The sequence below is a fragment of the Micropterus salmoides genome, unplaced genomic scaffold (assembly GCF_014851395.1).
Source record: "Micropterus salmoides isolate LMB-PRFRI ecotype aquatic unplaced genomic scaffold, ASM1485139v1 Ms_hic_scaffold_13, whole genome shotgun sequence".
Classification (NCBI taxonomy): Eukaryota; Metazoa; Chordata; class Actinopteri; order Centrarchiformes; family Centrarchidae; genus Micropterus; species Micropterus salmoides.
In genome coordinates this window covers 19,395,339-19,420,601 of record NW_024040374.1, presented here as the reverse complement: position 1 = coordinate 19,420,601, position 25,263 = coordinate 19,395,339, and the positions used below count along the sequence as shown (strand labels likewise).

Here is a 25,263-nt window from a genome sequence, read left to right as displayed (position 1 = left end):
AGCATTTCTGAAGACGCGTGTTGCCGCGCAGAGCTGTTATTTAGTGTTTAACAGGCTGCTGTAAGCTGCAGAGTTGTATTCCGTCATGTGGGCTACGACTTATCATTTTGTTGGTGTCCTCCTCTTCAGCAGCACCTCTAGCTCACAATTCAGCAGAGGGGTTGTGGGAAAGTTCCTCATTTGGGACATTTTAGCCAATCAACGAAACGTGAAAGTGATATCAACCAACTACAACGCTGGAACAGCTGAAACCGGAAGCTCACACTTGTACTAAGAAAGGTGAGTAAAAATGCAGGTGCAGGGTTAACTTAAATGTTAGGCTACTCCACTTTTATCGGTGTTATGAGCTTATATATATTATTAAATTCATATTTCACCGTGGAATTAAAGCCTCTGTTTTCATATATGTTATGTCCATTTACATTGCCCGCTTACTGGTCATGAATGGATTGCCTACTTACTGGGCTATTTTTTTATTTTCCACAAGCTATGAAATTAAATGAGACCTGCCTCTATTGTCGTTTCTAAATGATACACGCAATACACACCAGAAACCAAATGAGGGCAGTAAATGCAAGGAAGAGGAAACTATGGAAATCACTACTTTCTGCTGTTGAAGTCTGTGTATCCTCTTTTCCAGCCACTAAATTCAGCTGAAAGACTCATGATCATATTCATATTCAAATGAAATGCATGGCTTTGAAAGATAACCTTTGTCGACGTGTGTCCTGTTGCACATGAGTGTCCACAGCCACTGATGCTCCACGGCACGCTTGTGCACCTCTCAGATTCACATGGTGCTGTTCAGCTGGGAAGGAGCAACAACTGAAGGCGTGAAGTTCAGAGAAAATGTCACATCCATATTTAGCCCTTTATAATGAGGGAGTCTTATTAATTTTCTGAAATATTCCACAGCGCCTTGTTATTTCTGTTTGATTCAATTAAATGTTTGGCTCCTGTGCAGCCATGTTTATTTCACTTGGAAAGACACAATGACTTTATACCTGTCTGTCTGTCTGGCTGTCTGAGATTATTGCTCTCTGAGAGCGATGCTGATTTTCCATTTCTGTTTTGCTCTTCCCCCATGCTCTCTATGTATCTTCTTCTTGCTGAATCTGACAGCTCGCCTGTCTCTCTCTCTCTGATATTTCCATCTTTTGCCCAGTTTCAATCTTTTTTTCCACACAGTTCTGGCTCTCACCCCGGCCAGGATGGAAACAAAAGTTAAATGTATGTTCAATATCTTACTGAGCTGTAAGGAGGGGGGGTGGCGTTAAAACTGAGCGGATTGTGCAGATGAAAAAAGGAGAACGTACAGCTGAGGGGAAGGGGGGAAAGAAGGAAGACTGTTGGTACATTTAAAGATATGACGGGAGATAAAAATTCAAAGATTGGTAAAGAATGGCAGATAAAGGGCAAGGGGGAGAGGATGGGGCATACAAAAGATACAGAAAAGGTGCTGCATCCATGAAGGATTTAGATGTGAGGAAAAATATCTTAACTTGTGGGAAGAAGTTATTATCTTACGGGAACAACACATATTTTTCAATCTATGTTGTGTCTACAAGATCTGTATCAACTTACTGAATGACTGGATCTCATTCCCTCTAAGATAAGAACCTTTAGCACAACATATTGATCTTCTTCCCACATGATGATGACTGGTTCTAAATATATATGAATCTTGTTGCCACAGTCCTGTACTGTTAATGTTTTTGGGGGGACTAGTGCAGCAAGAAGGATACATTAAACAGGTACATGAGCCCAGGGGGTTTTCCAACTCTGGAGAACTTCTTTTCCACATAAACACATTTGACAGGCCTTTGTATTGGCTGATGTCATGAAATTAACCCTGTCCCCAGGTTTATGGTTTTCCCCCCTATAACTGATTTAAATTGGACTGCAGGGACATGCAAGATGTTTGTAATCACACACCTTTGGTAACTTCAGATTCACCTCACAAACAGTTTGGGGATTGTTTTTGATCCAGAGGACCCTCCTTTATAGGTCTGAAGCCTGTGCTTGGTAAACACTGGAGCAGCCGGACCAGACAGTCAGAAGGAGGAAGATGTAAAGGTCTTGATGGGAGAGTGTTGATGGTTGTGGTGATAGTGGTGGGGGTGGATTCTAGCTCAATGACCTCATCCAGTCTCCCACCCCTGGGAGAAAGTGAGCTCATGAGTGTTGTAAAAAAAGAAAAAGAGAGGCATTTACGGTCTTTTAACAGACTTAGATGGCCTTACCCACTGTTAGCACACAATCCAATTTACCAGCGTGGGCCTTGGATAAAGGGACATCTGTGAGAGGATGAAACACGTTCAGGGAGAGTGAAAAGGATGAAACAATAGGAATGAAGCACACAATCAACAAAATGTATTATTTTTCAATCAGAGTGGACAGGCCTCAGTGGCTTTGTCGTCTTGTTTTTGTGATTTATTTATTTTTTTGTGTGTCTACACTTCTTTCTACACCTCGCTACATGTTGACCTAAGGATGATGGGATTTCCCTAAAGTCATTCCACCAAACCCTTTTATGAGGAAGCAGACAACCCTGCAGGCTTTTGTTGTTATTTTAGGGAAAACTGCAAAATAATTTCAAAAACTTTCAGTGAAGCTAAAACAGGCCAATTCTCCCGTGATGTCATGCGAATAAATAATGCACATTTTAGGAGTACATTCGTGCGAGTTCAGCCCCCCCCCCCCCCCACCCACACACACACACAGACAGACAGACACACAGGTTCTGTTCTTCAGTTCCTAATTTGTTTTCCCCATGCAGTTATTGTGCTTAAGGATGCATCTCGTGTTGCAGGCGGTATGATGTGCAGATATTTCAATGAATGAACGGTCGGCTGACTGCGAAAGGGAATAGCAGGATATTCCACGGGGAATGAAGCGCCTCCCCTTTAATCGCTCGGTTGACTTTCTCTCGGAGGTGTAGCCTCTCTTCACTCGCACGTTTGCCTCCAGTCGATAAAGGAACTCCGTGGATTTCAGCGCTCATGTTTTGTTCCAGAAAAGCTGTACTTTTCTCTTTTCCTGTCCCTTTGTGAAATATAAAGCGCGAGCGGTGGAAGGTTTCGTCACTTCTCTGTGCCGTTTTATTACCGTCGACATGGAGAAACGCGAAATAAAGCATCCAAAGTGGCTGAAGGACTGAATAGGGTTGGTAAGTGAGTGTGCCCTCGCAGCGCAGCGCTCACTGGTATTTAAATCCAGCGTTTCTGTGACTGTTTTGAGGGGAAGTTCAAGAAAAATTTGCCAATTTTCAGGTTGCGTTTACAGTTTTCTATAAGAGTCTGTGCCTATACGCGTGTTGTGTTTTATGTTGTTGAAATAGCTAAAGGAAAGCAAATTAGTTGTTTAAATTGAGTTTAACTTTGCTTTCCTCATTGCTTTGATATTCTTGTTCAGTCTTGGTCTTCCCTTTTTTAAATCAACATGTTAACGTTGGACTTTATTGCAGGGGTGTGAAATGTAATTGCAGCCTTTGGGCAAAGTCCAGCTGCCAGACGTTATTGCTCCCTGCATAAAACAAAAGCAGTGCGTAAAGCCCAGCTGTTGGTGTAGTTTAATGTCACGAGTGCATGTAAACGCACACTTGATTGTGGGTCTCTGATCAGAATAAAATTGTACAGAACAAATATAAGAAGATAAGGACCTGTGGATTATTATTATTTTTTTTTTTTGGAATAGAGAAAGATTGGGAGTTTAAATTAATCTTGTCTTGTGAGAAAAACACAAAGACACATCACAAATCCAATCCATTGACACAATCTCACCAGATGTAAGGCAAGCAATAATCCCTATTTCTGTCCCTGTTTACCCACTGCAGCCTCCTGCTCCCACTCCACCACACACCAGCACATTTGGAAGCAGAGCTGCGATGGCCAAGTGGCTGAAAGACTACCTGAGCTTTGGCAGCAGGAAGGTGCCTCCACAGCCGCCCACACCAGACTATACCGAGAGCGAGATCCTAAAAGCCTACCGTCTCCAGAGGGACCTAGACTTCGAGGATCCCTATGAGGAATCCGAAAACAGGTCTAAAGTCGAGTCTGGGACTTCTGACCCTGCAACACCTGTCTATGGGTCTCCCATGAAGTCATCCAGTGTTGACATGAAATCTCCCAAACACAGACTGATCAAAGTGGACTCCCAGGACCTGGGGCGCACCAAGATCCTCCTCAGTGCCATCTCTTTAGAGGACCAGCAAGAGTCTGTAAGAGCCTCAGTTTTTCAGCATGTGTTTGTAGATGTAGGCAAAAAGTAGGTGATAAGTTTTGTTTTTTTATGTGGTTCCTGTATTGTGAAGTGGAGGGTGGAATGAAGGGAAGGCAAGTAAGTGGTGATGGATGAAATACACTCTCCCACTTCTTTTTCATCCCGTTTCCATCACCATGACAGCTTTATTGATCAGACTCCATAAGCAAGTGACTGGTAATGTGTGTCACAAATATGCATTGTTTACATAAATCACATTACATCCCATGTGCCACATAAATTCGCTACCCTAGATGGAAGAAAGTATTATCGATGGCTTGGGTTGGAGGGTCACAGTCCCTTGAGTTTATGTCCTGCCATAAATAATAAATGGGGTTTGGTTTTGCAAGCTGAGAGAGACCCCCGCATGAGCACATGTTAGGGGCCATATACAGTGTATGCCGTATGGCGATAGGCCAAGGGCCACAGGGAGCTATGATTTATACGATGGTGCTGTTTGTGTCATCAGGACTGCAGTGCTTTTCTTGGCTATGTACTGTACATGTTGTGCTGTCGAAAACATACACAGCTACTGCGAAGAGAAAAAGGCAAACAGATGTTGAGAGAGCGACTGGAGCAAAAGCAAAGGTTTTACAAGGAAATGGTCTTCAGATTAATGCAGCTCACATATGCTGAGTAAGTTAAGGAGTATTTCAGGGTTTTCATCACTGCAGTTAAATCCATGACTCCGCTCATGGAAAATGCTACAAGTGCGAAAGTCCTGAAGTGGATTGAAGTAATAGTCTTAACTCAAGTCGATACCACCCCTCTCCACCCCAGTCTCCTTCTGCTCTCATTAATTTCCCAGGGTCTGTGGGAACATCCGCACTCTAATTAACATTGCAGATTCCTGTGCATCGATAGGTAACCTGTTACAGAATCAACATGGGATTAGGATGTAATTTTGTGAGGGCGTGTGCATGTTTAGCAGAAATTTGGGAAGCGAGCCTGGCTACAGCAATTTCCTTTGTCAGAGAGAGAGAGAGAGACAGCGAGTGCGCACATTGTCCAAGGATGTATGTGTTTGTAGGTTCACATGTGTGTGTGGGGGGGGGGGTGTTTGTGACCATATGGCTGCCTTTGTAGCTGTCTTTGTGCCAGCTTACCACTGTGTTCCTCCTGTGCTCGCATGAAGGAACAAATGCTCCTGACCAACCAACCAGCTCCCTCTTTACTCTCTGTTCTCTCTTCCTAAAGGCCCCAGAACACATCATCTTCAGACAGGGCGATTTCTGGCTGCATTGCATATAGCCTAAATGTAAGATACAATATAGTTTCCTTTTCAAGGGTTTTAAGAGGGAACTGTATTGTATAGCTACTATATACACACAGCATTGGTGTGATACTGTGAGACTGCACACTAAAGGTACAAATCAGTGCCTTTATGATACTCAAAGTGTTTTGTCTGTAACTAACTATCGGGCCATTCGGTGAGGATGTGATTGCTTGTAAAGAGTGTTGCACTGCTCTCTCCTTCTTGGGTCTTGATGAGCTATTGTCTGGGCAACAGTCCTTCATTTATTTATTTTTTTTTTTTTTTTAGCATTTATGCATGTATTACAGACTGAATTCTCCTAATTACCAGAAAACGTTTGGATCCTTGGATGTTTTAATTCCAGTGCTACATTCAAGAGTGCAGTTTTTCCAAAATGCTGATATGAAAACTAGATGAAGGTCAAACTCATTTTAGCCTATGAGTGGAAATTTCAACACGTTTTGCAAGACAAAAACATTTTTTAAAAATTGGCTTGTTTTTATTATATAAAGACACAAAATGACACACATTTTTCTCCAAGGGGGACATACTAATGTCCTCTGACAAAACCCATTTCTCTTCATGAATAAGCGTGTGTTTTGTTCTTTAGGTGGTGCCGTCTGCTCCGCTGGCAGGCGAGACAGATTATTCTGACCCATTCGATGCTCGTTTGGACCACAGGTCGGAACCAGATATCGGACCTGTTCCCTGCGAAAACAACGGCTACATGGAACCGTATGAGGCCCAGAGAGTTATAACAGGTCAGTGGACTTTTATTGCTCATCAGTTCAGATCAGTATCTTATCTGTATTACAGTGTTTCAGTGAGCGACGTTGTTATCAAAGAGGCACTGTGTTTTTGTCCCATTCCTTTTACAGTTTCCTGTTTATATTAAAGTTTTTCATTTTTAGTTATCTCTGGAAGTTCTCTCCATGTATAGTAAACCCATTCTTCTATACAAATAATGAATCAGAATTGCCTTCATAATATTAGAGAAAGTGTACATCCCAAAGGGTTAAATGCAGTCTTTACTGACAAAAAAAAAGCGCAATGAGAAATGTTATTGCATTTCAGGTGGACATGAATTAGATATGTAGCTGTGGCATGAAGTAATATCATTATTGATCTATTATCTGTCAGCAATTTCTTTGATGAACAATGTTTAGAGATGATGATGATGATGATTACCTTACCTTTTCTGTATAATGAAGTATTTCTGCCTTTACAGAATAATATATACACATTTCTGTGTTGTCCAGTTCCTTTTTATAAAAACACTGGTGTTAAATGCTGTATTGCTCAACATTAGAGTGCTGTAACTGTCCACTCAAGTGTGTTTTTAGTTCATCGCAGGTTGAGTCGGCTCTCAGCCTCACGAAATGTCTTTTTTTTTTTTTAGAGCCGTCTATCTAGTATCCAGTCTCAGACCCTTCCTCCTCCCTCTTGATTTTCTCCCACATCATCCAGCTCACATCTATCGTTTTCCATTTGTCTCTCCTCCTGTAACATCTCTGTTTGCCCCTTTCCCCACACACTCTCGCTGGTCTGTCCCAGTCATTTAGTGTAACAGCCACCCCCCTCCTCTCCCTCCGTTTCTCTATCTCTCTTCATTTCGAGGGCTCTCCCCGGCACTGAGGGGAGTCTGGCCGTCTCTCTGATCTGTTCTTTAGCGACTTTTTATGTCCTGTCCTCTCTCCGTTATCACTTGTGCTACCTTTTTGGTGATCAAATGAAGTTCATATATAACGTGTGGGTTAAAGTGAATGGAGCATCCATTCCTCTGGCCAACGGAGAAACCTTCTTAGAAAACCTTTTCTCACTGAAGTTGGAGAAAGCCATTGGAGAGATTAGATTCACAGGGGTGATGGCAGAGCCAAAGCATTGTCACAGCTCTTTTCACTGACTTTGAATTGCGCTTGTCACTCCAGGGCTGTCTGCCTGCTTTTGTCTGTCTGTCTCTGTCTGTTTTGCTCATTAAAAAACGCTGCAGAGCGGCAAAGACAGATGTGAAATCGACATAGGAATTATCTTTCACAAAGACTGTCCTGAAAAGACACCTGTGTGCATTTTTAACTGTACTTTTACAGGAAAAACATCTTTGGTGCTTATAGTTTTTTTTGTGTATGCCTAAACACTCGCTGTCATTATTCCTCTCAATCTTCTCGGCCACCTTTTTATTTCAAAATGCTATATTCTTTCCCCCCACCACCACCCCGCTTGTGTTTTCCTCCATAATATTCTCTATGAATTTCTTAATTTATTTCCTCCATGCCTGTTTTTATCTCTCCGTCTTCATCTTCTCCATCTCCAGGCTGCCGCTGACACTGCGGGTTCCCAGCGCAGGTAGAGCAGCATTCAGCCCTGCTGTGCTTCTGTCTCAATGACTTAACATCAAACGCTGACAGACCCACACCCCCCACCACCCCTCCCTTGCCCTTCTCTCCCATCACTCCCCTCCTCCCCTTGTTTCCTCACTGCTTCCTTTTTCCTCTTCCTTCTCCTCCTGCTCTTCGCCCCACCACCTCCTCTTTCTCCCCTCCCTCGCCTTGCTCCTCCTCCTCTCTCTCTCTCTCTCTCTCTCTCTCTCTCTCTCTCTCTCTCTCTCTCTCTCTCTCTCTCTCTCTCTCTCTCTCTCTCTCTCTCTCTCCCTCTCCCTCTCCATTTCGCCTCCACCCCTCTTCATCATAACCTCAGGGCCTTTCCCCAGAGCCTCCACTTGGTCACCATGGTGACTACAGTGCTGCCCAATAGCGTTGTCTTGTCGTGTGAAGGTTAAAGTTTTCTCTGCCTCTCACAGACGAACCCTTCCATTTAGCCCTGTTCCCTTCTCACGTGAGTGCACCTTCTTTGCAAGGCTGCTGGCTGTGGACACAAAAGATGCTGACTCCTTCATTTCTCCCCCCCATTTTCTCCTCTTTTGTACCACTTGTTTTTTAAAGGGTACATTTTTGAGGTCAAAATATCAAAGCGCCATTGTTGATTGCTGCTGCTGCAGCTTAGAGGCTCCTATTGATGCATTCAGAAATTAGATTTCATCCTCTTGCTTGTGTCAATAATCCTAAAGCCTTTTATCTCACGGCCATATTTGACTCCACAAAACAGTTGCAGGTGCTGAGAAACATTTCTTGGTTGGAACCCACTGAGAAAGTGATGAAAACGTTAACAAGGGAACATGGATGCTGTTGTGAGGCGTGCTAGATTGCTGCTGGGATTCAGGATGGACAAGAGAAGGGGGGCTGGGTTTGTCTACAGTGTTGCTACTCAGCATCTAGCCCAAGGCCTCGTTAAGCCCTGCTATATGAGATTCTGAGCCATGGCAAGCTGTGCAAACATCATTTTGTCTCTCGCCTTTAATTCTAGTCATTTCAGAGCACAACAGGCTTTAGAATAATATCAGTCTTGTGTTTAGGAGACCCTCATCGCTACTGGCAAACATTATTTTATTTTTTATGCAGGCTGGATAGTGTGTGTCTAGCCATGAGTTTGTGTTATTTTGCATATGCATCAACAGAGTTGCAGCGTGGCCCAGGAGGAGGACGGCCGCGGGGCGGGGTGCAGCTCTATGACACACCCTATGAAGATGAGCGAGGCCAGCGATTGGGTCTGGTGTATGGAGAACCCCAGGAGGAGGGCAAGGAGAGCAGCAGGCTGCCGCAAGATGACGAGAGACCAGCTGATGAGTATGATCAACCCTGGGAATGGAAAAAGGATCACATCTCCAAAGCTTTTGCAGGTAACCTGACAAAGCCTACCTGCACATCATTTAGGCTGTACAATATATGATTGATTAATTCTCCCTCAGTGTACTCTTGACGCACCTGCTTGGATGAATACTCAGTGTTCTTTGCTCATAAATTTTATTGAAAATTGCTATATTTCAACATTTCGCAAACTTCTGTTAGCACTTATTCATGTTTTATCTCGTTTCCCTCCTTGAAACATCACTAGCTTAAAGAGGTAATGTTATGCTTTTTGGCTTTTTCCCTCTCCTTTAATGAGTTATATACCTTTTTTGTGCATGTACTAAGTCCACCCCAAAGGGAGTTCCCACCTCCCACAGAAAACACTGCTCTGAACTGCCTGAAAACAGGTAGTTTGTAGTTCTGCCTTTTCTTCTACTGTATGCCGACGTCACAACAAAACACGCGTCATAATACTTGCCTAGCGGCCAGTCCAACATGCCATCAAAAACACCGGTGGAAAAACACTCTGAGCTGCAGCATACAGTGACAAGACTTCCACCTGCTGCCTCTCCTCTCCCTCCCAGACATTATGGACAGACATGGACATAAAGTTGTTAAAACTTTACAGATGAAAGATATGTTTGTTACTGATTAAAAACTCACCACTCTAAAACTCTTGCTCCAGTCCATGTTGCCAAGCTGGTAACAGGATATACAGCTGAACCAAAGCCGTGTTTACCGGCTTTTCACGACCTGTCCAACTCTTCTGATTGGCTAGTAGTCCTTAACTAGGTACTGCACATGTGCAAGTGAGATGTATCACTCCATAGCTAAAACGGAGAGTTCAACAAACAGGCAGCTGCAGCAGTGTGCAGTTTGACCAAAAAAAAAACTCTGTGTTTTGAAAATGAAACCATGTAAACCTGTTCTGGTACAAACCCTAAATAAAATTATGAATCTGAAAATGAGCAAAATGTGACCACTTTAATAAATCCTTTCTACAGGAGCTATTTGGTGTTTCAACTCTTGTAAGTGAGCCACCTCACTGTCTAACCATCTCCTCATACTGTGTCAGTTATTCTGCCTTCCAGCTGCCAGGCTCAATCAATAGTGATTGAGGTTGTGCGGTCTACAACAGCTAAACAGTGTACAGGAAAATCATTTTTAACTGAAAACCCAGTTTAAAGCCCCCATATTGGCAATCATCCACTGTATTGAAATTTCTTTGAGTAAAACAATGACTCCCTAACACCCACTGCACAGACCTGAGCTCCTGTAGCTGTACCATAAGGTATCTCCCAAAATATGCCTTCCTTTTTTTGTAAGGTAATCATTCAATTAAATTAGTGAAAATGGTTAAGACCAGGCTCAAAAAGGGCTGTTTTAAAGGTCAAAGCCCTCCCGGGAGCACACAGAGGACCCTGCTGCTCATACTACGTGGTGAACAACTCATCTAACTGTCCTGACCTTTTAATGTAGTGTCTACACACACACACACACACACACACACACACACACACACACACACACACTCAATCTCCGAAGCCTTTTTTGCATGATATGGAGAGTGCTGTCACACATTTCTGTCTCTCTTTTACTACATTTAAACACTTTCTGGTGACTATTGATTTCTTGCGCTCACACATATGACAGCCCACTGTCCCATCAACCTCTGAGATGATCATTAGAATTGACGGAGATGTCTTGTGTTTGTATGGTTGCATGAGAGTGATACAGAGGATGTCATAAAGAGAAGGTTAGCGGAGGAGCGAACAGAAAGTGAGGTTAATTTTCTTTCATTATCATATTATCGGCAGTGTGTTTTAAATAATTGGCGCAGTGCACGGTTATTAATTTTTCAAGTTGCACTGACAGTGTATGTCATCCCATCCCATAATGTTTCATCTATTGAATATAATTGGGGGGAGAGAGTGACTTGAGACAGAGAGAAAAAAGAATAAACAGAACCAGACTGATGGGTCATTTAGGAGTGGATCAGTGTGAGGCATGCCAGGCCAAGTTGGCTTAATTGAGCTGCATCTCCAAGTCACCAAGGTCAAGGTGATGGGCTAATAAATCAACCTTGCCTTCTATGCACTCCCCTCCATTCCCACTCTCCTCTCCTTCCGGTCCTGTGTGTGCCCCCCATCCCCACCCCCTCCAGTTAATTACATGCCTACACATGTGCGTGACTGATTCAGTGTTAATAAGAAAGTCATGGTCAGCTCACCATTGTCTGAACGCACACACACACGCATGCTGACATATCCATTCCACTGTGTTCATCCTCAAATCACATTAACCAGAGGAGAAGCAAAGCAACACCGTAACTTATTTGAGAGTGGAGATGATTTCAAGAGGAGGTGCACGGCAGTTAATTTAAAAGCCAATATCACCTCTCACCTACTTAGCACTCATTCCTGCTTTATCTGTCGTTTTCTTCCTCCCCAGCCTGCCCTCTTTTTGCCACCATACAGTATGCACTCCTGCAGAGGGGCGCTTACAGCACCATTACAGAAGTCAGTAGAGGAAAACGCTTGTGCGGCTCGGGTTGTCTGACCCCTTGTTTTTTCCATTTGGAGTCAGCACTCTGAGCTGGCGTGCTGTCTGTCTGAACAGACCAAAGCACTGAAGTGTAAACACACAAACACTATTTTCCATTCTCACATTTAATCCATATTCCCAGACACCCACTCAGCAGTGCAAGGCACGGCCCCCATGTGAGGAAGGGGAGAGATGGGGAGGGCATGGATGGAGTAGAAAAAAAGAGAGATGGTAAAGATGGGGGAGTGGGGGAGATGAACAGGAGGGATGAGAGAGGCAGAGATGGACAGAGAGAGAAAATGGATATAGAGGCTCTAGAGAAAGCTAGTTGGAGGGAAGTAGAAAGGGACGTCCAAGGTTATGGTATGTTTGGTGGCAGCTCAATGGATGTTTGTGGGAGCCCAGTGCTTCAGAGGGGAGGGGCGTTGAAGAGAATTAATGGTCGGGGGCTGTGGCGAGGTGAGGTGAAGGGAGGGGAGGGGGGAGTCAGGGCTATTGTGGCAGGCTGCAATCAGTCATCCGCTAACACAGGCACACACTCTCACACATATACACCAACGCAGTAGCGGTGACAGGGCTGTCCCCATAGCCCTCCCTCCCTATGGATGTGACACTCAGATAACCCGCTACAGGGGGCACAGGGAGGCATCGCAATCTGCCAACAGCCCCTCATCATCACCTTCACACAGGCGTATGCACATATGTACACACATGTGGATTCCCAACTAGGTTTCCCAGCTCTCGTTGTCAGGCGCCTAATTCAAGGGTGAGAAGAGGCTGTGTGGATGTTGACACAAATCTGTGTGTGTGTGTGTGTGGGGGGGGGGGGGGGGGGTGATTTTTTTTATTCTTATTATAATAATATGTGCATTTGCTTGCATGTGCTTCTGGACAGAATCTCTTTTTCTTTTTTTTTGATTTTCACAACTTATCCTTAAAATATTGCATGAAATAAGCTTTCTCCAAAGCATAGTGTTAATTTTCCATTGGATATTGAGTCCATATACCCAGCTGTGTGAGGTTGAGCCTGGCATTGCCTGAGGGGTCTGACATGACAGGCCCCTCTCAGTCCGCTGGGTTTTAATTACAACGTTAGAAAGCTGTCACCAGTCACCACCATCCAGTTCAAATTACAGCAGTCATTAATTCCTGGAAGTCAGTAGACAGTCCAGCAGTGAGATATTTGCCCTGCAGCCATCCAGCACCAATTAGTGAGCTAATGGAAGCCACAATCTCATTATCCCTCTTATGACCACACCTAATGAACAGATGAATTGTGGTTTCAGGTATGTCATGTTTTAAGGGTTTATAGCCCAGTACAGGAGCATTGAGGCCATTTCATGCAGATGGTGGTTGTCTAAAGGTGGAGGAATAGGCACATGATGAGAGAGCCACAGATCAGCTGGAAATCTGGATGGGGAAGGTGAATGAATAACTTTGCCCCCCTGTGCAATTACTATTATGGTGCAATTGAGCAAAGCACTTATACTCCACTTGTTCCAGTGCAGCTGCTCATTAGGCAACAGCAAAAGACAGAGGCTGTAACAGGAAGCTCTTGGGTATAAATGTGTGCATCCTGTAAGCAAGATTGTGGTGGAAAAGATTTTTTTTATCTGTTCAGATAAACTCTTTGCAGCACAAAAATACTTTAAAGTGGGTATACTTGTGATCCTGTAGTTTAGTTTTTGCTGCAGAATGAGTGACATTCCCGTCAGCCTCAGCTGTGTTTTGTATTTAGGGCTAATTGGCAAATGTTAGCATGCTAGCATTCTAAACTAAGATGATGAACATGGTAAACCTTTAACCTACTAAATGTGTCATTGGGGGTTGTTAGCATGCTGACGTTAGCGTTTAGCTCAAAGAACCATGTATATATGTGGTGTGTCTGGTTGTCTAGATACATGTGCTCCAACAGTACGGGACAATGTTTACCGGGCTATTGTGCGTGTGTGTATATCTCTGTAGGAGACTGAAAATGTATGTTTTTGTGTGTGCAAGCAGACAAACGCGTGAATGTGATGCTACACTTTATTGCTCTAAGGAGACCCTGGGGGCATCTGACCAGCCTCTTCATCAATTTACTGGCACAGTGGAAGGACTCTCTTTCTCCCTTTCACTCTTGCCTACCTTTTCTCTTTGTCACGTGTCCCCTATCTTGCCCCTTCCCTCTCCCCATCGCTCACTGCCTGTCTTTCTCCTTCAGCGTGAACCTTTACTGACATTAATGAAAAGACATGTCCTTTGTGATTCCCTCTCCAGGACCAATATGACAGACGGGGCGAGAGATGATGGAAGTAGAGTAGGGCAAGAGAGGAGAGGAACAAGGGAAAATGGAAAGAGAGATAATGCCCCACTTACAGGAAGATAGGTGAAAGAGTGACGAAGAAAGAGGGATGTTCAATATAGAGAGAAAAGCGGTCAGAGCAGCATGAAGCCACAAGGGAATAGATATAATGAATGTCTGGAAAATGGATACACAGTCAATATTGCCAATGTGCTTATAAGATTAAAATCAAAACAGTCTGGATTCATATCATGAAAGGGAAACTTGTGTGAATGCATGGTTTTGTTTTCTTTCACTGGCATGACGTGTTAATTGTGTGTCCTTATGGGGGCTGTTTTGCCCAGCAGAAGGTCTTTGTGTGCAAAGAGAAGATGGGATGCCAGGGCTGTCTGAGAAACAGATGCCTTCATTAATGGACCTAGTGAAGCTCCCCTATTGTCTTTGTCTGCTCCTTGTATATTACAAGCACACAGAAAACAGCTGGTGTGCTTGACAATTCAGTTGTCCGTCACTCATGTTGATGTGTCCTGTGTGCAACATAGAAAGGAAAACCTAGTCTGGTCACTCTCTCCCCCACAGATAATTTCTGGTAATTGTTAGCAGGTAGCTGAGGCGCCAGACACATGTGGGACTTTGGAAGACCATAAATTACTGAATTGCTGTCACCTGTTTCATCAGTTGGGTTAAATGGGAGAAAGAACAGATGAAAAACACACTCCTTTGTTTTAGTATATGTAATTTTATAAAGTGTAGTAGATTTTAAGTACAAATCATGAAAATAGGCTGTTAGCAGTGATGTGAGTGGACCTTTGTCCGTAAGCCATTAGTCTGTCTCATTACCTTGTATTGGAGAACAGAGCACTAAGAGCCTTTTATGTATGACAGATCCACAGGTTCCAATTAGAAGTCAATGGAAGCCAAATGTTCCGTGTGTGTGTGTGTGTGTGTGTGTGTGTGTGCGTGTGCGCTTGGTAGTCCGCCTTTTGTTATGTGAGGTTGAGTGAGGTGCTCAAGCATAGTTTGTGTGTGTTGCAGTGGAAAGAGCTGCGATGTTCCAGTCTTACTCCCAGTAAGAAAGACACTAGTCTTATTTAGCTTGGTTGAGCCTGTTTGTTTAGGCGGGGAAGTCTATGGTTTTAATATATTATCTGAAAATGGATTTCTGACAGATAGTGGAATGATTCACCCCGTGGCATAAGGTAACAACATTTTAAATCATGAGACGTTGTGAAATATGTGATCCTGTGAATTAATAGCACATTTATCAGCATATCACACCTACATACACAGCAATACCTACTTATGACTTCTCTCCAGTGTTTCTGTCTGTCTGTTGTGTATGCGTGCGTGCGTGCGTATGCATGTTTTACTGGATTCATGAGATCCAACAACCAGGATTCCACCTCAAGGTTATAATTACAGTAAGGGACTAAGCAGTGCATTATGTCTGACGTTTCCCCATGAAGCTAGTTCCACAAGGCTGTGTGTGCGTGTGCATGTGCACACAGGTCATTACATAAGTCACAGACACTTTCACTTGTTGTTGAACGAAATGCACATCAGACTAAATTTGGTGACGTTTTCAATCTGATGTGATTTATTGCCTAGCTAGATGCAGGATGAATGCGGTTAACTACCTGCTAATGACAAGAGAACTAGAAATACTATGAGGCCAAAAGACGGAAAGTTTAAAACTGGCTATTTGAGTGATCTGCCTTTTTTCAATTTATTGTGAGTTGATCAAGATAAATGAAATGCACGAAACACCCAGAAGTGGATTATACAAAATGTCCATGTTCAAAGCGCAAAGCCAATAGCGAATATAATAGAAACAATTGAAATTGTCTCACACTTTCACGATTCAAGAATACTAGACAAAACGACTTGTTATGAAGGACAACAGCCACCAAAATACTGGAGGAGAGGAATATTGATGGAATTTTCCCCTCCGTCTGTGTAACACCGCTACCTGAGCTTATCTCTTGCTCAGATGGCTGAGCACATTTCTGATATGTAATAAATTGTCTTGTCTGTCTCTATTTTCTCTCTCTCTCTCTCTCTCTCCTTTCTTGTTACCCTTCACTTGCTTTTGTGTGCTTCTCATTTACACCCCTCTTTCTCAGTGTGTCTCTCTCAGTTTTACTTGAGAATTAGAAGTGTGAAATGTGATGTGGTGCAGGGCGGATGGGCAGCAGAGTGGGGTGGGGTGTGTGTGGAACCGTGCTTGTCTACCAATGAGGGGTGCCAGGCCTTACTTTAATCCTGGCTTCAGCGGAGGTGCGGCCTGCTCCAGATGGGGCCATTGTACTGCACCATGCATCAATAATTCACGGAGAGCCAGAGAAAGTGGCGGAGTGTGTCTGCCTGCTCAATAATTAACCAGGGAGGGCGAGAGGCATGTATGTACAGCCTGGGTCTCTCTCCAAACGCCCATTCAAATGGCCTTTGATGTCGCGGGCCTAGGGGGTCTTCGGATTTGTCGGCTCATTAAGATGTCACCCCTCTTTTCCTTTTATTTGTTTTGTAATCCGTTTTCGCTGTGAGCAGAAGCTGAATGTACCGTGTGAAACTGGCAAATCGCATAATGGTGTGTGTGTGTGTGTAAGGCTGCAGTAGTGACTGTTACAGTAGATGGTTGCCTGCCATGGTAGATAATGAGCTATTGTCAGTCCTGTCTCACCGTGCACCTTCAGCCGCTCTCCTATTGTAGGTAGGACAGTGAATGGAGCATTATTCTGCCCCCACACTCCTCAGTTTCTCTGTCACGCTGCACTTTTGGTTACAGTGCACAATAAGTCACGTTTTGTTTTCATTGCATCTCCTGCTACTAGACAACTTCTTAAAGTGAAATCATTCAGATGAATATAAATAATGCAACCTCTGACTTCTCCTGTCCTCTCTGTTTCATCTGTGTTGCATTTCTTCAGTCTTATCTCGCTTGATAAATTGCTATAAATGTAGGGTCTGAAACACTAAGACTATGTTTTTCCACACGTGTGATGAAGCACTGAGACAGGAGGTAGAGTATAATACTTCTCCTCATGACAGGATGTGTAGTTAACTACATTTCATGACCCCACATCGCTGTCATCTGCGCACACACGCCGCCCCACATGCTCTCAACAGGGCCTCCCTTTCTCTTCCGCATCTCACTTCTCGCTGACACTCTCCCCCTCACATTAAAATCTCGCACCTGATTTCAGTCTCACTTCTTAATCACCACCACCTCTCTCACACATCTTCCCTTATTTAACTTTGTTCAAACCCATCTGCTGTTTTCTCACTCTGTCGCTCCCTTTTTCTCTCGCCTCCTCCCCCCGCTCCCCTCCCCTCTATTAGAAATGAGGGAGTTGTCGGAGTTGCCCTGGCCTGCCCCAGTGGGTCAGCTGGAGGAGGAGCCCCCCGTCAGAGAGCAAGGTGACCTCCCACCCTGAACCCAACCACCCCCCCTCCCCTCCCCATCCCACCCTGCCTTCCTTTATCACCCCATCACACATATATGCAATCACCCTGACCTTCATGACTCAAGCTGTTGTCCTACATCTGCTTTACCTCCATCCTAAACACCCAGCGGCCTGCATCTGCACCACCTGCATCTGCCCCTGCTATGGTTGTCTTATTTTTTGGATTTAAAGCTCTCCCTTCTTAGCAGATTACCCCTCTTGGATCAACCATGCCTGAAAAGCTCCCCGTAAATCAGGATGTCACCTCATGTTGGGTACGGAGTAGTGCTTTAATTACAAGTTCTGTAGATTGAATTTCCCCCAAATTAGGCACAAAAGGGGTAAATAACACTTCAGTCTGTAAATGTAATTTGATCCAGAATAGAATCGCTGTAGTCAACATCTAGTAATCTGCAGTGTAGTCTACTGGAAGACAAAGACGTGCAACACTGCCTCTTGGCAGAGAAGACGGCAACATCCTGCCTTTATCTGCGCCCTGAGACTCATAAAACTGTTGATAATGGTAATTGTGATGTTGCTGATAGTTTTGTAGTCCATCAGCCCGGGACCTGCTGTCCTCTAGTTCGGCCCATCCAAGGGAGGTCTCTCAGCTGCATGCGTGGTTTTGCAATAGCCGGATGTCTGATGTTTGCCCAAATCTGGCTGTGAGTTTTAATCCCTTTTGATCATAGAACTGTGTAAACACGGTGACTCACTTTTTCTGTCCCTGTCTGCCAACAGTGCAGTTTGATGGCGCAGAGTGGGACCGCTCCTCGTCTCCCACAGAGCGCTTGCGTCCTCCGGGTCCCAGGTCCAGCCCGCTGGCGGGAGGGGGGTTGAAGTTCCGAATGCCGCAGGAAGGCCTCGCCATGGTGGGGGAGAGAGTGGACCCTACTCTGCCTCTGGAAAAGCAGGTGTATGTATGCAGTTCTCTGTTAAAGCTACGTTAACACATATCAGTTGCTATGTGTCAGAGGCCACACTGCAGTTAAGGTTTAATCAGATTAAGAGGCTTACATGCTTTCAGTGACTTTTAAAAGTTAGTGGCTGTTGCCATTAATTTAATTACCCTGAATATAATATAGGATAAAGAAATTGCCCTGTCTTAGAGGAAAATAGCAGGAATAGAACTGATCATACAGACATCAGCTGACATCAAGTTGAGCAGTGCTGTGCAAGATTTAATATTTGCACATGGGGCAATCCAAGGACAGCACAGAGTAAGACTCAACATTATTCTGAGATATGATCTTTAAATGCATCAAACAAACGCAGATTATGCAGGTATCTGTGCATGTAAATGCATTTGGTGTATGCTATTCATTTTTAGTGGGCTGTAAATGTCTCTGCAGGGCTGTCATGCACATATAATTTTTGTACATTGTCATAAAAGTGATTTTAAATTTTTGAGGGAGAACAGGGTTGTACATCCTACAAATAAAGCCAAAAAAAAAAAAAATCAGTTTTATTGCACCGCTTTGATCTGTTGAGGGTGTGGACACATTAAAATAAAATGGTTATGTGTTTCGGCTAAGCAGCACTCATCAGAGCTTACAGAACCGTGAAAGGTTAGAATGAGAACTAATTAAGTCAGAACATTAAAAACACACATTTACTTTGGTCTTGTAATTTCAGACATCATTGGTGTAATTTATGTGCGATTTCTGCGCACATAAAGGGCCGTTTTACTAATGAAATCCAAGCACAGGACACCCCTTAAGCGCACATGCACACACACTCAACACACACAGTGTACTCATAAACACATACATGGGCACCAATTCACTTGAGGATGATAGTTGATTATTTTGCCCCATTATACCCTGGTGGGCTGTAATAAGCTTTGTGTTTTCCTTCAGCTCTGCTTTAAACAGAGAAACAGCATCACTGTCAACCTGTAGCATTTGGTCTGACCTGGTCATGTCATGTACAAGAAAGTCTCCTTATTATGGAAGAAATAATTTTTATTTATTGGTTGTGTTGGTCCCTAACAGTTTTGTCTTTTACCTTTTTATAGTATTTTTATTGTGCTTTGGTTAAACACTTTCAATCGTGCTGTAAAGGAATTGATGTGTGGATTGCAATGCCGGTATGTCTAATGGACTGGTGGTTGCTTCAGCGCTTTGATCCAGACTGACGTATCCCTCTAATTTTATTAGAGGGCACTCTGAATGAATGAAGAATCCTAATGACTTTGGTGTTCCCTGATTTCTCCTTTAATGCCACCTGAGGTTGACGTTTGTAGTTTTGCGTGAAATGTCTCAACAACTATTAAATAGAAAATTTTAATTTGGTACAGATGCACTCCTGAGGACGAATTGTAAGAGCTTTGGTGATCCCTTCACTTTTCATGTAGCACTATCGTCAGGTCAAAGTTTGAATTTGTCCAACACTTTGGTTTATTACCAAATGGCTAGAAAAACTAATGGCATCCCCGTATCTTATAGTGTGTTTGTGTTCTTCATAACAGATGGTACCACGGTTCACTGTCCCGTTCGGAGGCGGAGTCGCTCCTAACGCTGTGTAAAGAGTGTAGCTACCTGGTGAGGAACAGTCAGAACAACCGCTCTGACTACTCCCTTTCTCTACGGTAAGACGCACACGCACACACACACTGACCTACCACAACAAGCCAATCACATTTATCGTTCTCTAAATAGCTTTACAATTTAATTGCACACTTCTAATTTTTTTGTCTTCCGTACGACAGAGGCATGTGTGAAGTGTTTTTGAAGCCACCTGAGCTAACAACCACATTTCGCAGTCTCCACACCTCTCCATCTGTCTCTCCCTGCCCTCCACCATCACCCCTACTCAACATCAGTGCTGCACTGATTCCTCTCCCGATACTCATTTGCAGGGCACAATACTGCTTATCTGGTCAAATCTCTCCGTTGTAATTACTACCATTATCCATCGTCCCGGCCTCACACCGCTCTCCCATCATCCCTCTGTCCTCACCCCATCCTTGGCCCCCTCTCCATGGCCTTCCTCTTTGGCCCCAGTGGGCCCTCTTAAGTGGTAATCAGGCAGGTAGAGCACACTTCAGTGCACACATCATCCTCCCCATAATCACTAATGAATATGAATTACCTTCTGTGGGCCACACAAGAAGGGAATCAGGGAGGGAAGGGAGAGGGGAGTTGGGGTAGGAGTGTCACTGTGTTGTGCTGACATATAAACAAGCTCATGCATTACTCATTTACATGAGTAGAGTGGGTTTGACACACACACACACACACACACACACACACACACACTCTCACTCTCATTTGCTCAAGCGACAAGGTCACTACTGGCTCTGGTTCCCCAGCTGGCGCATGTGCAGTTTGAAAGGAGTAATATCTCTTATGAAAGTACAAACTCTGTGAATGTTACATTATTTTGGTTGTTTGGAGGGTGATACTGTCCATTGTCTGCCAAGTTGACCCTCGGAGTGTTAACAAAACAAAGAACAGCAGCATGGCACAATCTGAAAAGAGGTGAATCCACTTAGATCTTTAATCAGCTGAAACAAAAACTCTGGTTTCAAACAGCCAAACAGCCTTTATTTTTCTTGGTCTTGCCCAATCATTCCAATCAGTAATAATAACATTGTACGCATAGTAAGTTAATTGCTGAGCTCAAGGAACACAAAATAGCTTTTAATTTGAACTCCAAAGTTGCAGATGTTGCTGATGTTTTTCATAGCATATCTTTGTGAGCATAGCATTGTTGATGGCGTATGAAATTGTCTGCATGTTTTAATTGTGCGTCCCCCTTTTCATTGTCTCATACATTGTATCGCTTCATCTTAAGTCCACACTTACTGAGGGACTACAATACCCTTGAGTGTAATCTTGTGTCAGATGTTTTGCATCAGGGCCATTTACTGGAATGTATAAACACAGAATGCCAGTCTTTGTCTTGTATGCCTGAAGAGGTTTGCGACCGTTTGTTGTAATGATGCTGCTGTATTCCCAGATACCTGCAATGTTATCATAAAAGATAGAAATTGCTGCCAAACCTACAAAAATATGTCCCACGTGGTAATACATTGGAATTTTTCTTTAATGTCTCCAGAAAATGTTATTATTTATTATGTCTGTGTCTAGATCGGAAAGAAGCAGAATGTTAGTCTTTATCAGGGTGCTGTGACTGGTTTGCTGGTTGTTGTAAGATACTGACACTACCCCCCTATCTAATGTCAATAAACCCTTCAGTAAGGACAGCTTGTTTAATGGAGACAAAATGAAGAGCCATTACAAAGTGATTCAGCACTGAAACAGACCGCCAGATTTAAACCAACATGAATATTTATGAAAGACGGCTGGTAAATTCTAGTGTACCATGAGATACAAAGAGCCCCCAAAACAAACAGGACCGGATGAAAGCACACTGTCAAATATGAGCGCTGACGTGATGAAGCATCAGTGCTCCGGAGGCCGGTGGGATGATCACAAACTGCCTGTTGTTTGGCTGTTTGTAGTCACAGTGAGTGTTTTTGGTTTCACTGCTCTTCAAAATTTAATTTGGTTTACTAGAACAATGACAATTATGGTGACCGTTTCAGCCCTTGTCTTTCCCTCTGCTTCTATAATTAGACATACATCATGACTGGCTGGCTGGCTCTTAAAGGGAAAGTGCTGTCGTGTCTGGCACAAGGAACCAGTGTGGTTCTCGTAGCTAAGCCACTCTCACCATCCAGCGTTCTCCTTTGTCACACATTCTCCTGGCGTTGTCCTTCCGTCGATGTGCTGTTCCACCACTCATTCATCCATCATAATGTCCATTTCTTTGTAATTTGCACATAAACACAACATAAATCCAGTCTGTCATGCCCGCTGTGTCATTATGTGACACATTGTATAGAAGGCAGCATGATGTTTTAAGTGCCTCACATTTCTCTCTCTTTTCTGCTCCTACACTTTGTGCTCACTTTCACTAGGTCTCTCCCACTCGATTTCTTCTTTTGACTTCGTCCTTTTCTCAAACCATTCTTTTTTTTTTTTCTCACAGGAGCTGCCAGGGTTTCATGCACATGAAGTTCGCCCAAAGTAAAGATGGCAAGTACGTGCTGGGCCAGAATAGCCCTCCCTTTGACACCATCCCAGAAGTCATCCACTTCTACACCTCACACAAACTCCCGATCCGAGGAGCCGAGCACCTGTCCCTGCTGTTCCCCGTGCTGGTGCAGACACTCTGACTGACCCTGACGCTCTTCTTAGACCTCTGGGATTTCATTGTGATTGGAGACGAAAGACTTGAATGTTTGATGGGATCTTCCCAGCAGCGTGCCAGTTGTCTTGTTGCCAGTTCTTGTTGGACTGGACTACTTTTGATGATTCAACACACCAGGGGCTAATGCTCTCACCCACCACTGCTGTTGTAACTGTGCCAAATGTCTCTTAACATCCGGGGGATCGATTCACATGAAATGCAATACCTGAACTTCAGGCCACCTTCACTGAAATTCCTCTCTCTCATCTCAGAGGGCTGGGTTCAGGACATCTGAAATTCTCCCTTTCCATTTTTATTTCACAGCTGACTGAAATGCATAGGAAGTTAGCAGAGCTGCCGCTGGGAGAAAGTCTGTATATTCAGAATGTACAGAAGATCTGCAGACGATTAAGTTTTAGTTACTACTGTTCAACAAAAAACACCTCATTGACACTGGTAAAAATATTGCTGTTGTTAGGTGAAAACGTCACAAGTCACATTTAGCTGATTATCATTTTACACCAGAATCAATAAATTAAATTCAATAAATAAAATCTTTTTCATCCTCACCCTTTTGTAAATGTTGGAAAATTCACGTTTTCCATAAAAAAAATTAAAAAATACATTGCTATTTTTGAAGATATAAGGTTTTTACCAACAGCAGTTATATTTCAGATGCTTTTTTTACACAAAGCCACACCTGTTCATTTTCATTCAGTCTGTTCTGTACTGTCATGGTACTGTATGTTGAGGATTTGCTTGACTCATCTCCATGTTACCTGTTGATTGTTCATCAAAAGCAACAGAGAAGCTGTGTTGTATTGGTACTTGTGTTGACCTTGCTGACCTGTATCTCTTGTTGGTTGCCTACGTTGCATTTGGTAGACAATGCTGGGTTGGAAAAAAAAAAAAGAAAACAAGCAACCTGTCACTGCTGTCATTGTCTTTTCACTGACTTAATGCTAAGCTCTGACGCTGAGCTGTAGGCTAGAAAAGAAATGTTAATACGGAAACACCGAACACTCTCAAACAAACTCTAAAACTTTATGTCTGTGGGCCACGTTCTCACACTTCCTACATATTTGATCGCAGATTTTTTCCACTGGCAAAGTAATTACATGCTGGTGGGTGAGATGGATTTGAGTTAAATGCCATCTGGAATGGGTTCCCAATGTCTGCTGCCTGGTTGCAGTGTTGTGTGGCAAAAACAAATTTTTGGGCAGAGCCAACTTCTGCCATTATGACCTTGAAAATGACAAATGGAAAATTATTGAAATTATTATTTCTTAATCCAAACGTCTATATTGACTGGGTTGTATTATTTGTTAGTATTATGGCCATTTTCTGTCTTTAGTAAAAAATGACAGGATGTATAATTTACCTGGTGTTTTAAAGCATTTCATGAAAGTGTTTCTAAACAGTGTTGTACATTTAGATCTTTATGTAGATCAGTGTTTTCCAACCGGAGGGCTGGGACCCCACAAGGGGTATGGAGATGAATCATGGGAGGAAATAATGAAAAACTAAATTCTGCTACATAAAATCCTGTTTATTTTTGCTCGTTTCTTGTGAAATACGGTGGGGGTTTACCTCTTTAGCCCTCTAAAAATGCATCACAAATAAGTGGAGAAGGGAAACTGATCACAAATTGTAGACATGCAACCTGTGAGTGGTATCATGGTACTATTAGGGCACATGCAGCAAAGGTTGGGATCCACTAATGTTGATGCAACATCTTTTTTTTTTTTTCAAAAGGAAAATGCGAAAATATTCTGATTAATAGTATAGCTGATAGAATTTTATACAGTAGGCTAATTTGCAAACCCAGAAAAAAAGGAAAAGAGGCACAAAGGACTTGGCAAGATTGCTTGCCTCACACATTTGCTTTCCTTCATCCATTAACAGCAGTGTTGGGAGGGAGAGGGTGAGGACTGGGGGTGAGGTGTTGCTGAGGAGGGGTGAGGCAGCCCTCATTATTTGGGCTGCGCTGCAGTGAAAAGCACTGGGATTGCTTTCATTACTGAGCCAAATGAAATAGCATAGGCTGATTACCCGCATGACGGAGAGAGGAATCGAGCTGGATCCCTCTCTATTGCCGAGAACGACCGACGGAATAAAAAATGGGAATGGGGGAGGAGGAGGAGGAGGGCGATGGTTGTACTTCCCCAAGAAGGCTCCGAACAAGTTTGTGTGTGTGTGCATTTGTGGGTGTTTGTGAGTGTAAGAGAGAGAGAGCGAGATGGTGACATGAAGGGGGGGGCTGCTGTAGTCCCATTTTTCAAACAAGGCTCCCTGGGGAGGGATATGAATAATAACGACAGTGGCAGTGCAGCATGTAAAAATCAAACAAATATCACATTCTCATTTCTCTGGCTTTTGTGCGGCTCTTACCTTGTCTCTGCTTTTTTCAGTATTTCTATTAGTGGATTTCTAGTAGACTAAAGGACGCCTAATATAATATAATTTTTATGAGCACATTTGTGTATGTTGGAACAAATGGCACCGTCCCTGCAGCATTATAACATGATACTGGTGTTCAAATTGTAAAATGTGTGTGTGTGTGCAGCTGTCATATCAGAATCTGAATTTGTGTAA

General features: G+C 43.4%; 1 protein-coding gene across 3 annotated transcripts; it reads left to right on the top strand.

Moving 5' to 3' along the window:
* Positions 1-126: 126 nt before the first annotated feature.
* shdb (Src homology 2 domain containing transforming protein D, b) lies at positions 127-23,599 on the top strand. 3 transcript variants are annotated; one of them, XM_038716019.1, is made up of 8 exons: positions 127-279; positions 3,836-4,219; positions 6,126-6,276; positions 9,027-9,248; positions 17,366-17,443; positions 18,211-18,385; positions 19,940-20,059; positions 22,468-23,599. In XM_038716019.1, exons 2-8 carry the CDS (start codon positions 3,887-3,889, stop codon positions 22,652-22,654), a joined length of 1,266 nt encoding a protein of 421 aa, XP_038571947.1. In that variant the 5' UTR covers positions 127-279; positions 3,836-3,886; the 3' UTR covers positions 22,655-23,599. The 3 variants fall into 3 exon arrangements, with proteins under 3 accessions (XP_038571947.1, XP_038571946.1, XP_038571949.1); XM_038716018.1 differs by lacking the exon at positions 127-279 and adding an exon at positions 2,949-3,169; XM_038716021.1 differs by lacking the exons at positions 127-279; positions 17,366-17,443 and adding an exon at positions 2,952-3,169.
* The last annotated feature ends 1,664 nt before the right edge of the window (positions 23,600-25,263 follow it).